Source organism: Microchirus variegatus, assembly GCF_963457635.1.
Source record: "Microchirus variegatus genome assembly, chromosome: 22".
Taxonomy (NCBI): domain Eukaryota; kingdom Metazoa; phylum Chordata; class Actinopteri; order Pleuronectiformes; family Soleidae; genus Microchirus; species Microchirus variegatus.
Genome location: NC_139823.1, coordinates 16647700 through 16661543, shown reverse-complemented (window position 1 = coordinate 16661543; position 13844 = coordinate 16647700). Strand labels below are relative to the sequence as shown.

The 13844-nt window shown below is 38.3% G+C and overlaps 1 protein-coding gene across 1 annotated transcript; it reads left to right on the top strand.

Annotated features, from left to right (window-relative positions):
- Positions 1-2521: 2521 nt before the first annotated feature.
- LOC310943184 (ly6/PLAUR domain-containing protein 1-like) lies at positions 2522-10226 on the top strand (the record flags this gene model as incomplete). The annotated part of the gene is made up of 3 exons (XM_083908710.1): positions 2522-2576; positions 5521-5652; positions 9964-10226. The coding sequence occupies 3 exons, from the start codon at positions 2522-2524 to the stop codon at positions 10224-10226; spliced, it is 450 nt and encodes a 149-aa protein (XP_083764836.1).
- Between the last annotated feature and the right edge of the window lie 3618 nt (positions 10227-13844).

Below are 13844 nucleotides of genomic sequence, written 5' to 3'. Positions count from 1 at the left end.
CTGTTGATATTGTGTATGAACAGAGTCTCTGTATTTTTCTAGCTGTGCAGTATTTATAGGCCTCATTTTGTACTGGACTGTCCTCGCGCTCTCCTTTAACGTCTGTTCTCTGGTTCCTTTGTTCCTTTGAGAAATGGCTACCAGCAGTGTTACTTTGTTATTATTATTATTATTATTATGATTATTACTGTGTGCAATTCTGTCTGTTACACTAGACTTTAATGCTATATTTTATGTAACTATTTCCTAAATAAATATGAGAAACTATTTCTTATTTCAACCTGAACATGAGCTACAGTGAACTGTGTGTTTATTCATCTGTTGTTTCTTCTTCTGTGTGTGAGCTACGGAGGTGGATCAGGGACACACAATACACAGGAAACAGCAGGAATTCACAGATTAAAGTCAGAATTCTGAGAAAAAAAATCAGAATTCTGAAATTAATGTCAGATTAAAGTCAGAATTTCTAAGTATGATTTTTTTTAAATCTCAGAATTCTGAGAGAAAAGTCACGGATTAAAGTCAGAATTCTGAGAGAAAAAAAAAAGTCAGTGTCCTAAGATTAAAGTCAGAATTCTGATTTTAATCTTAGAATTTGGAGAAAAAAGTCAGTGATTAAAGTCGTAAATCAGAATATTGAGATTAAAGTCTTTAGTCAGAATTCTGAAGTCTGATTTTAATCTCAGAATGAGAAAAAATCATAATTCTGAGATTAAAGTCTGAATTCTGAAATTAATGTCAGATTAAAGTCAGAATTTCTAAGTATGATTTTTTTTAAATCTCAGAATTCTGAGAGAAAAGTCACGGATTAAAGTCAGAATTCTGAGGGAAAAAAAGTCAGTGTCCTAAGATTAAAGTCAGAATTCTGATTTTAATCTCAGAATTTGGAGAAAAAAGTCAGAATTCAGAGAAAAAAGTTCATTGATTAAAGTAGTAAAACAGAATTCTGAGATTAAAGTCAGAATTCTGAATTTAAATCCTAATTCTGAGGGGAAAAAAGACAGAATTCTGAGATTGAAGTCAGAATTCGGTGGTGATGATCACGTGGTCCTGACAGAGAGTTTGTGCTCTCTGAGTGCTTTTCCTTTCTCCAGTTCAGATACAAATTTAAACCCGAATCCTTTCACGCCCTGAGGGCGTCGTGCGGTGTAATCACGGCTCACACTCTTGTCAGCAGGACACGAGGCTCACACACACACACACACACACACACACACACACACACACACACACACACACACACACACACACACACACACACACAGCTCCACCCATGAGCGCTTGCTTTCGTCTGCTCATCGCTGAGGGATTTTCAGGCGATCGGTCTCTTGATGCTCAATTATGAGCGTGTAAATGGACTCAATTAGTTTAGGAACGCTCCACTGACTCTGTCACTGTGTCATCACCATATGAGAATAACAGATGGATTGTGTTTTATATATTTATATATATATATATATATATATATATTAAATTAAAGCAAGCTCTTTTGTTTTTCAGTGTGAATATTTCCTGATTTCTTTGCTCCATTTTGACAAAGTAAGATTAGGGGAACCGGATGTTCAACCAAAAACTTTCCATATCAACCACAACCTAGGGAGGAACCTTCAGGGAACGTTCCCTGAAGGTTCCTCCTGGTTGATGCATGGAAAGTTCTCCTCGTGTTCTCCAAACATTACTTTTACAGAACCTTCTGGGAACCATACATTGTTAGCTGGGTCAACATTTTTCAACATTTTCATCTTGATTATATTTTAATTGTTGGATGTTCTCCAAAGGTTCCCTTAAGGTTGTGACAAAGTAACATTAGGGGAACGTTCTGTTCAACCAAAAACTCATGTTTGGAGAACATTAGGAGAACTTTCCATGTCATCCACAGGATGGAGGAGAACCTAGGGAGGAACCTTCAGGAAACGTTCTTCCTGAAGGTTCTCCTAATGTTCTCCAAACATTACTTTTACAGAACCTTCTGGGAACCATAAATTATTAGCTGGGTCAACTTTTTTCAAACTAGATTAATTGACAAAAACAATCCACAGATTAAAAAATTATAATGAAATTCTACTATAATTTAGATTTTACCGCAATTCACCTTATATTCACCTGATAAATACATAAATACGGGTTTTGGTGGATTTGAACGTTGAAGTTTTAATTTTGGTGCAAATATAAAAACAGACACAAAAAAACACACGCATCATAAAATAAAGTCAATTTATTAAAGTGGAAAAATGCAGGAAAGTCATTTCTTTTTCAACAAACTGGTGACGTCACGTGTCTCCCGATGATTTGTTTGTCCTCGTGCAGCTGTTCCTCTCTCTCTCTCTCTCCTCCTCCTCTTCTTCCTCCTCCTCTTCCTCTCACAGTGGTCAGGATGCTGCGCGGCTCCGCTCGAGCGTCTCCTCAGTCCTCCTCCTCCTCCTCCTCCTCCTCCTCCTCCTCCTCCTCTTCCTCCTCTGTCGTGTCCTCCTTCACCGACTCTGATGTTTCCACCGGCGCGAGCGTCATTTCTGCGTAGAGAATGTGTTTCCTCCTGGTTTTGGCTTTGACTTTTCTCGGAGTCCTTCTCGACGCAGGTGGGTGCAGCAGCAGCAGTGTGTGTGTGTGTGTGCGCGCACGGGAGATTAGGAGATTATTCTCCGGGTTATAAATTAACGTTGAGCTCAGGAAACACATGTAACTTGTTGTGTGCGCGTGTGACGCTGAGTGAGCAACAACACAAACATTTGATTTTTTTTTTTTTACCTTTAAAAATGCTGAGAAGTGCGTCTTTACGCACTTTACGCGCTGGTGTTTTTTTGGCACAGACGCACGGTTTGAAGTGTTTTCTTTATGTTTCCCTGAATGTTTTTGCAGTAAATAGATGGAGATAATCTCCCTTTTTGTGTGTTGCTCTCTTAGGAAATTGGATGCAGCTGCTTCTTGTTGTTGTTGTTGTTGTTGTTGTGTGATTGGGTTTGTGATTGGAAAAAGTCTGGCTGCAGCAGCAGAAAGAGCAGCAGAAACAGTGAATGCTTTTTCATTTCGTCCTTATCGCTCTGTTCTCTCCTCTCGTGGAAGTTAGAACAACACAGATTTAGAGCAATTCTCTGCACAGATGATAATCCCGGACCTCCTCCTCCTCCTCCTCCTCCTCCTCCTCCTCCTCTGCTTCAGTGTAACTGATATTCTGCAAAAAATGAGTTTGTGTGGAGTCTGCTGCGTCCACATGATGGATGATGGTGATGGAGTTTGCCAGGTATTTGAAGTAATTAAGCTGTGCTTGTGACAGTGTTTTCTGGACCTTTTTATCAGCTGTGTGTGTGTGTGTGTGTGTGTGTGTGTGTGTGTGTGTGTGTGTGTGTGTGTGTTGTTGCTGCAGTTTTAGATTAATGCTCGGTGCCATTTCAATAATTACTCCAGTAATATGTGCCGGTGGGGACAGATAGCCGTGGACCTGTGATTGCAGCTCGTCTTTGATTGAGTGGACTGTGTTGAGAGCGAGACCTTAAACAGCGAATACATCACAACTCGGGCTTTAAAGCGAAACGTCGTGTTGAGAATTCATTGATTCCCCTGCAGCTTTCTATGAAACAGCACGGGGAGGTTAAATTGATTGGCACCAACGAAAAAACAACAACAAAAAACACACATAGATCTGCAGCAATTAAGTGATTAATTCATTAACCGGGACAATTCAGCACAACCGGGACAATCTGAGTGCTCAAAATGTCCAAAATGGGATTGAATTTGTGAAATTTTGGAAATACGTCAAAGTTAAAGTTCACAAAAATTGACCGAAAAACGCCGTATTTCGTGACTTGTGCGCAATTAATAGACGCATTTTTTAAAGTCTGAATATGTGACCTATAAACACACACACACACACAGGATGTCCAAATAAGGAGTTGCGCGTTATTCCCACGGCAAATCACCATCATGGGTGCACCTGCGGCACAGGGATTAACAGCTAAGTGACTTTTGATGATTTGATGAGGTGATTTTTATTGTATTTTATCATTTATTTCACCGGACTGAGACGTCAGAGCGTTGTCCACGTTCACAGAGGACACTCGGATTTACAACTGGCTTTTATGCAGCTCCTGTGCGGGCAGATTTACTCTCTTTATTATCAGATAAAGTTGTGGTAAAAGCTGCTGAAAGAAGCGACAGCGCACGCGGCCGTGTGTGTGTGTGTGTGTGTGTGTGTGTTATCTTTACGAGAAGATGCTGCAGCAGTCGATCAGATGCTGCTTTTTATCGCCTCGGAGGGAAAACGACGACCGCCTCGCTTCCTGTTTGTGTTGTAAATGGTGTTTTTTTTATACAGTTTCACACCAAGAATGTGTGAAAAGACTCTTTCAGAAGGAAAATGGCTCCTCCTCTCTCCTCACAGGGTGTAAATCTATGGCTTCTCTCTAAGGTTTTTGGTGATGGATTCTTGCAAACGGGCGAGGACAGAGACAATGACGCTGCACTCTTACAGAAAAAGCAAAACTATCAGTCTCTAACAAGTGCCTCTGCTGCTCCACTTAAAGGAACTCATAGGTGAAAATAAACAGTTTGTGACGTAAGAACACAACGGGAAGCACTGGATACACAATCTCAGAGTTCTGTCTTTAATCTAGGAAAGCAGAGAAAAAAATAGAACAGCATGAATTCTGAGATTAATGTCAGAATTCTGGGAAAGTGCGAAGTCTGCAGTCTTTAATCTTGGAATTTTGAGGGAAAAAGGCAGAATTTCGAATAAAGTCAGACTTCTGAGATTAAGTCAGATGTAAAAGTCAGAAGTCAGAATACTGTCTTTAATCTAGGAATTTAGAGGACAAAAATAGAACAGCACGAATTCTGAGATTAAATTCAGAATTCTGAGATTACAGTTAAAAGTCTGTTAGAATTCTGAGGGAAAAAGGCACAATTAGAATAGTCAGAATTCTGAGATTAAAGTTAGAATTGGAACACAGTCAGAATTCTAGAATTCTGAGATTACAGTTAGAAGTCTGTCTTTAATCTTAGAATTCTGAGAAAAAAAAATAAAATGGCATCAATTCTGAGATTAAAAAAAATTTCAAAATTCCGAGACTAAAGAAAGTCAGAATTCTGAGATTACAGGCAGAGATCTGTCTTTAATCTTAGAATTCTGAGATAAATTTTTGAATTCTGAGATTAAAGTCAGAATTCTGAGATTTATGAGATTAATCTAAGAATTCTGAGAAAAAAGTCAGAATTCAAATACAGTCAGAATAATGAGATTACAGTTAGAAGTCTGTCTTTAATCTTAGAATTCTGAGGAAAAAAAATAAAACGGCATCAATTCTGAGATCAAAGAAAAAGTCAGAATTCTGAGATTTAAATCAGAATTCTGAGATTTAAGTAAGATTAATTTAAGTCTGAGATTAATCTCACTCACATTTATAATATGCTGTCCTGTGGAAGTTTATTCCACATGTAATATGAAGCACAGCTCAAACCAACGTCACATCACCAGGAAAAGAAATCTGAATTAAACTTGTGTTCCCGTGTGTTTGCTCCGCGCTGCAGGAGCTGCTCTTCAGATCCAGTGTTATCAGTGTGAGGAGATGAAGGTCGACTGCTCTACGCCCGAGTACGTGGTCAACTGCACGGTCAACGTACAGGACATGTGTCAGAAGGAGGTGCTGGTCAAACCTGATGGTCGGTAACACACTCTTTTATTATTGTTTACCTCAAATACAGACGTATGATGCAGAAATATTAAACATTCATGTCGATAACCTATAATCTAAACATCCTGTGAGCATAATCACATCAAGGGTGTTTTAGAGCTGATTTTTGCTCTGATTTTCCTTGAGTAAAATACATCTTTGCAGGATTCTGCATCCTTGGAGGAGGCAAAACACTCTCAAGGATTCATTTTCTGAGATTTTTTTTTTTACAGCAGCCAAAATTATCCACGTTTCTAGAATAAAGGTGACGTGTGGACACTTGAGACAGAGCATTCAGGAGTACAGCAGCCTCTCAGAGCGGTGAATTATTATAATAATAATAATAATAATAATAATAATAATAATAATAATATAAGTCCTCAGCACTTAAGACACACTGGAGAAGAACTGCTGTTGTCTTTTGTTGTAAACAAGGTCGTCTGGACAACACAATATCACTTTAATCTGTGTTTTACTGTGACATTTAAAGTTGTTGTTCTCTCTTACACACTCTCAAAAACATGTTTGATTTACACTGCAGAAGAGAGGACGCTGTTTTAAAAATAAACGAAAATAAAATGAAAGAACAGTGTGGACTTTAATCTCAGAATTCTGAAATAAAAAGTCAGAATACTGAGATTAAAGTCAGAGATTAAATGGGAAAAAAGTCAGAATTCTGAGAAAAAAAGTAAAACTTCAAAAAGTCAGAATTCTGAGTTTATAGTCAGAGATTAAAGTCAGAATTCTGAAAATAAATTAGAATACTGAGATTTAAGTCAGAATTCTGATTTATAATCAGATGAATAGTCAGAACTCTGAGATTAAAGTCAGAATTCTGACTTTAATCTCAGAATTCTGAGGATAAAAGTCAGAATACTGAGATTAAAGTCAGAGATTAAAAGGAACAGAACATAAGAAGTTTGACTTTAATCTCAGAATTCTGAGGAAAAAAAGTAAAACTTCGAATTCTGAGATTTATGTCAGAGATTTAAGTCAGAATTGTGAGATTACAGTAAAAGTACACAGTCGTCGTCACGTTGCACCAAAGACAACAGGAATAAAAACTGAACCACGTGTTTTGTGAGGACGAGGTTTGTTTTTAAAGAAATCTGACCGAGAAATAACCAAACATAATAAATTAAATTATAAAACCATCTCAGCAGAGAGTTTTTCTTCTGACCTTGTTTTAATAAATTTGTAAATCGACTGATGCACAAAAGGACATTTCAATCTCACAGACCCTGGAGTAATAATCCACATTCACATTTGTGTCGTCAAATAAATGTGGAGGATTCTGTAAAGGTTTAGAGCCACGAACACAGAATTAAAACAGATTAAACACCAGAGAACTCTCATTATTACAGTTTATGTAAAAAAAAGCAAATGAATCCTTTGTGATCTTTGTTTTGTGATGTGTTTGTTTGTCTCTGAGACCAAATATTGCAGTATTTAGATTTAAAATGTCCCTCTGGACTCTTTTTGAAAACTTTATTTACAATTTAAAATGAAGAAAAACAAGTGGTTTTATTGAAGAAGAACACTGCAGTTGTACATAAACAGCAGATTATCTGTGTCAAATCTGAAATATGAACAGTATAAAACATAAAAAAACGCTGATTTTATGCTGAAATTACCGTAATAACCAACACACACACACACACACACACACACACACACACACACACACACACACTGACAAAGTGAGGACCAGCATTTCCACTTTATAAATCAACACAATAACAAGTATCTACTTCATGAATGACAAACTTTTTCGATTTTTTTCTAATTTTTGGTCCAAAATGTTACAAAAACATCATACTATACTATGTCGTCCAAAATTTGATTGAAAAAATTAGACCCAAAACTTTTGGTCCAAAATTTGACAAAAAAGTCATACTATACTGTGTCATGCAAAAGTTGAAAAAAAATTTGACCAAACATTTTTGGTCCAAAATTTGACAAAAACGTCATACTATACTATGTCGTCCAAAGATTTGAAAAAAAAAATTACCCAAAATTTTTAGTCCAAAATTTTGACAACATCATACTATACTATGTTGACAAATTTTTTTTTTTTTAAATTGACCAAAATTTTTTTTTTTTTTTTAAATTGACCAAATTTTTTTTTTTAATTGACCAAATTTTTTTTTTAAATTGACCAATTTTTAAAAAAAAAAATTGACCAAAAATGTTTGGTCCAAAATTTGACAAAACGTCATACTATACTATGTCGACCAAAATAAAAAAAAAATTGACCAAAAATGTTTGGTCCAAAATTTGACAAAAACGTCATACTATACTATGTTGACAAAAAAAAATTAAAAAAATTGACCAAAAATTTTTGGTCCAAAATTTGACAAAAACGTCATACTATACTATGTTGACAAAAAATTTTTTTAAAAATTGACCAAAAATTTTTGGTCCAAAATTTGACAAAAACGTCATACTATACTATGTCGTCCTAATTTTTTTTTAACAAATTGAGTATAGCATGTTATAGCAACCTAAGGAAGTGATTTCAATGAAAACAAAGTGAGGACCGGCCAAAATGTCCTCACTCCGTAAAAATGACCTCACTTTGTTGGTTAAAAACCCTAACTGGTCCTCAGTATGCTGCAAGAACAAGAACACACACACACACACACACACACACACACAGCGTCTCATCTCTGTTCTCTCACAGCCTTCAAACGTACAGCGCTCTAACGTATTCCATGACTTCACAGATTATATTCTGCTCTCCACAGAAGAGTTCACGGTGCATCGTTGTTTCATTTCTTTCTTCCTTTTCTTTGCTCTTTTCATCAATAAAAAAGGAGGCTTCTCCCCGCAGAGACAGAGGATTTATCCGAATTTCATTTAATCGTATATATAACATTCCGCTGCCGCCCGGCGAAGGGAAAGAAAGATAAATATACACAATAAAGACGCCACATAAATTATAACAAACAAACATAAAGGATAACTGCAATATACACACGGCGTACGGAGGAAGCGTCCGCGACGGCTCTGGAGCGCAATAAAAAGTTAGTGCGCGACAGAATATGAGTTTGTTTTTCTTCACGCGAACATAAACCGTAGTTACATATAACGTGGGTTTAATAAGAGCCGACAGGAACCCGATCGCTGCCGAAAACACAGAGGCGCAGCTTGTGAACAGGCAGGGCAGGCGACTGCTTGGGGCCCCCGAGCCGAAAGGGGGGCCCCCCGACACTCGGAGCCTTAGGGCTGTTTTTACTGAAATGTGCAGTGAGCAGCAGCCGCCTCCCCGTCCCCCTTAAACATCAATGTCATCTCAGTAGGAAACCCCCCCTAAAGGGGCCCCACCTCACTTTAACCTGTGTGAAGTTATCGTTCTGCAAGTGGGAAAATGAAGAGGATTATTTACAGTGTAATGTATATGTTTTTTACTCAGTTTATATATGTTTATTACAGTATTTTATTGTTCTATATATTTATATTGTTCCAAAATGTGGGTTCTTTACAATGTAATGTGTTTTTTTTTTTACTAAGTTTATATAGTTTTTTAAAAGCTATTTACAGTATTTTATTGTTCTTTACATTTATATTTTCACATAATAGTCAGTACACTCTTAGAAATAAGGGTTCCAAAAGTGTTCTTCTACAAGGGCTGAGGTTCTAACTGGAACCATTTGCTTCTGCAAGGGTTCTTGGTAACACTAATGGTTCTAGTAAGAACCATTTTGATCCAGAGAACCCTTGAAAAACCCTTTCCTGAATAAAGTGTTTTAAAGGAGTTCTTGGTTACAATAAGGGTTCCAAAAGGGGTTCTCCTATGAGGACAAGCAGAAGAACCTTATATGGTTCTAATTAGTACTTTTATTTCTAAGAGTGTAAGAGAACCCTTTTTGAGCTCCAGGTAGAACCTTTTTGTAAAGGTTCCACCCGGAACCCTTTTGGAGGGTTCCACCAAGAACCCTTTTAAAACCCTTTATTTATTCAGCAAAGGGGTTTTAAAGGGTTCTCATAATGGTTATTTACTGGAACTATTAGTGTTACCAAGAATTTATATTTTTCACATACTTTTTAATTACAAGGTTTTTCCATGTTATTTCATTCATTTCGAAAAAAAGTATATATTGAAGTCATACATTTTTCGTTGTTTCAGTGATGAACACTGGTTGGAAGGAAGGGCCCCCTGGGATTAGGGCCCCTACAGACTCTAGAATCGCCTCTGCCCCCCCACCCCTTAGAGCCATAAACTGTCGCAGCATTGCAAAACACAACACCCCCCATATCTGTGACATTGTACTCTCCCTCTCCCTCTCTCCTTTGGCAGGAGTCCATTATCGGAAGTCGTGCGCCTCCTCCGGCGCGTGCCTCATCGCCTCCTCTGGTTACCAGCAGTTCTGCAGCGGGAAGCTGAACTCGGTCTGCATCTCCTGCTGCAGCACGCCGCTCTGCAACGGGCCCAAGAAGATGCGAGCGCTGCTCTCGGCGGCGCCGCCCGGTCTGCTGCACACGGACAAGCTCCTCCCCCTCCTCCTCCGACGCCTCCTCCTCGTGACCTTCGCGCTGATGCTGCCGCTGCTGCTAGCGTAGATGCTCGCAACCGTATTTTACCGCTGTACAGTTTGTTTTCTTTGGTTTCATCGACAAAAACTATGTTGTGACAGTTCATTATTTACTGAACAGTAAGTTTGTGCACTCTTAGAAATAAGGGTTCCACAAGGGTTCTTCAACAAGGGCTGAGGTTCTACCTGGAACCATTTGATTCTGAAAAGGGTTCTTGGTCACACTAAAGGTTCTACCTGGAACCAAAAAGGGTTCTTTTATGAGGACAAGCCGAAGAACCTTATTTGGTTCTACTTAGTACTTTTATTTCTAAGAGTGTACACTCTTAGAAATAAGGGTTCCAAAAGTGTTCTTCTACAAGGGCTGAGGTTCTACCTAGAAACATTTGCTTCTGCAAGGGTTCTTGGTAACACTAGTGGTTCCAGTAAGAGCCATATTGATCCAGAGAACCCTTTAAAACCCCTTTCCTGATTATAAAGGGTTTTAAAAGGGTTCTTGGTGGAACCCTCCAAAAGAGTTCCAGGTGTAACCTTTATAAAAAAGGTTCTACCTTGAGCCAAAATGTGTTCTCCTATGAGGACAAGCTGAAGAACCTTATATGGTTCTACTTGGCACTTTTATTTCTAAGAGTGAGGAAATAAGGGTTCCAAAAGGGTTCTTCTACAAGGGCTGAGGTTCTACCTGGAACCATTTGCTTTTCAAGGGTTCTTGGTAACACTAATGGTTCCAGTAAGAACCATTTTGATCCAGAGAACCCTTTAAAAGCCCTTTCCTGAATAAAGGGCTTTAAAGGGGTTCTTGGTAACACTAAGGGTTCCAGGTGGAACCTTTACACAAGTTCTACCTGGAACCAAAAAGGGGTTCTCCTATGAGGACAAGCCGAAGAACCTTATATGGTTCTAATTAGCACTTTTATTTCTAACAGTGTAAGAGAACCCTTTTTGGAGGGTTCCACCAAGAACCCTTTTAAAGGCCTTTATTCAGGAAATGTTTTAAAGGGTTCTCTGGATCAAAATGGTTCTTACTGGAACCATCAGTGTTACCAAGAACCCTTGAAAAACCCTTTCTCTGGGAAAACTGTTTGAAGAAATGGTTCCAGGTAGAACCTCAGCCCTTGTAGAAGAACCCTTTTGGAACCCTTATTTCTAAGAGTGTGGGGAAGTCTTGTCATCTGGTCATTCTGGTTCTTTTCTGTCTTAAATCCTGAATAAAAACCTGGTTCTGTCCTGTTCTCTGTGCCCAGGTTGGATGGAGACGTGATGGTGTGACACCTGCATGGACCTGCAGTCACACTGATGATGGAGGAAAGACACTCAGAAACTCACACTTTTGGACGTTTTCAAATCTTCTCGGCGTCATTAAATCCCACGTACGCATATATATCTAACACCACGGACACTGTGAACGGGACCTGGACACAAACAGGGCTTCTTTGCTGATTTTGGAGATGGTAGAAAAGCCAGAAAGAGGGTCAGTGTCCACACGGAGGCTCCTCCTCCTCCTCCTCCTCCTCCTCCTCCTCCTCCTCCTCAAGTTTCTGTTGCTTTTAATGTTAAGTGGAGCGTTTTGTTGTGTTCATACGCTGTAAAAAAGTAGATAATGATCGTAGAAAACAACAGAAACTGTGTTTATATTCTTCAGAGATGATGCACTTTGTTCTCCTCGCTGCATAATTTTCCACTGCCATGAAATATATCGATTGACATCGTTCTCCTGGGAATATTAAGGATTGTTGTCGATTTTTGCACATTTATTCATTCGGACGGGGGTTAATTGGTCCTTAATAACATCCTATTAGAGCTGTTCGTCAATATTCCAATATTTTAAAATGAGATCTCGCAGAGCTAGACGCGGAGAAACGTCTTTACAGAGCTATAAGCACAAATGAATCGTCATGTTCTGCTCATTCTGTCTTTTATTTCCAGTATTATTTCACCATCTTTTTTCTCTGCTTGGAAAAAAAACGGCTTGCCGATTTGTCAGAATGTACAGTATAATATTATTTATATGTGGTGATAAAAGTCTGCGCAGACGTCCTCTCACTGTATTTTGATGCCAATAGTGAAGGTTTTATTGGGATTATTCTACAGAGCAGAGCGATAATGATTGATTTCACAGACGAACAGTGTGTGTGTGTGTGTGTGTGATGAATGTTTTCGCGGCAGCTTTGTCGGACTGGTCTTCTGTGAAGAGTAAACCCTGTATTCTGCTGAAAATGATGTGATGTAAATAAATGTTGCAGGAGAAAAAACAAACAAACACGGAGCCGTCACAAGTCGATGGATTTCATGTTTTTCAGTCGGTAAATAAGAGGAACTCAGAGGCTTCGTCACCAGCTGAGGTTTAACTTCACCAGAAACTGGTTTCTCGCTATTTACTGAATATAAATCCCTTGTTTCAGACATAATATACAGTATAATCATTTAAATACTCTACACTCCTGACAGAAAGACTATTGGACATATCCCAGCACAGTAATTAGGACCAAATTAGCGACTCGGCCTCCTCATAAATTTAAATAGCGCGATGGGAAATCTTCCATAGAATAGTCAATGCTGGCTGGAGTGACCAATATATTTCCACTTCTAGCACTTTTTTTAATCATGATACAACCCAGAAGAAGACGTGGTTTAGTTAATTTGACTCTTGGGAATCGGATGTTTCAGCATAAATGCTGTATTTCCGTCAGTATTAAGAGTTTAGGAACTCAGAGGCTTCACCGACTGAGATTTAACTTCACAAGAAACTGATTTCTCGCTATTTACTGAATATAAATCCCTTGTTTCAGACATAATTTACAATATAATAATTTAAATATTCTACACTCCTGACAGAAAGACTCTTCAGGTTGTGCCAACAATTAATTGGACGTATCCCAGCACAGTAATTAGGACCAAATTAGCAACTCATAAAATTAAATAGAGCGACGGGAAATCGTGACCAAGCAAAAGTGGAATATTATATTATATATTTCATGCATAAATGCTGTATTTTAGCACATTATACAGCTCATAGCTTCTATTTTCATGCGTCATTCTGCTCTGGAACCTAATAAAAGCCTCGTAAGACACTGAAGACGAGGGTTTTTTGTCAGCGTGAGCAGACGAGACAGCACAGATTAGACATAATCCACCTCCATATTACACTCATTTCACACTGGCTGTTTTTGTGACTCCAGTGGAAGTCGGGAGTCATTTTAGCACAGACAAGGTTCTGAAAAAAACCCTCTGACCTGACAACAAGCTAAGCTAATGCTAATAGTGGCTGAACAAATGGTATTTGTGTTCTTTATTATTTTCAACCTTAGCTAATGAATTAAAAACAAAAACTTTGTAGCAGTGACAGCAGGTACTGTCAGCTTAGCTAATGCTAACAGCAGCGTAGCTAACTGATTGTTTTATTTTGAACAGTTATTTATGTACTTTATTTCCGACTTTAGCTGATGAAGTAAAACAAACAACAACGTTGTAACAGTGAACACTGGACAAATCCTGACCCAAGAAACAAGCTAAGCTAATGCTAACAGCAGCATAGCTAACAGAATTGTTTTATTTTGAACACATATTTATGTTCTTTATTTCCAACTTTAGCTGATGAAGTAAAAACAAACAACAACGTTGTAACAGTGAACACTAGAAGTGACCT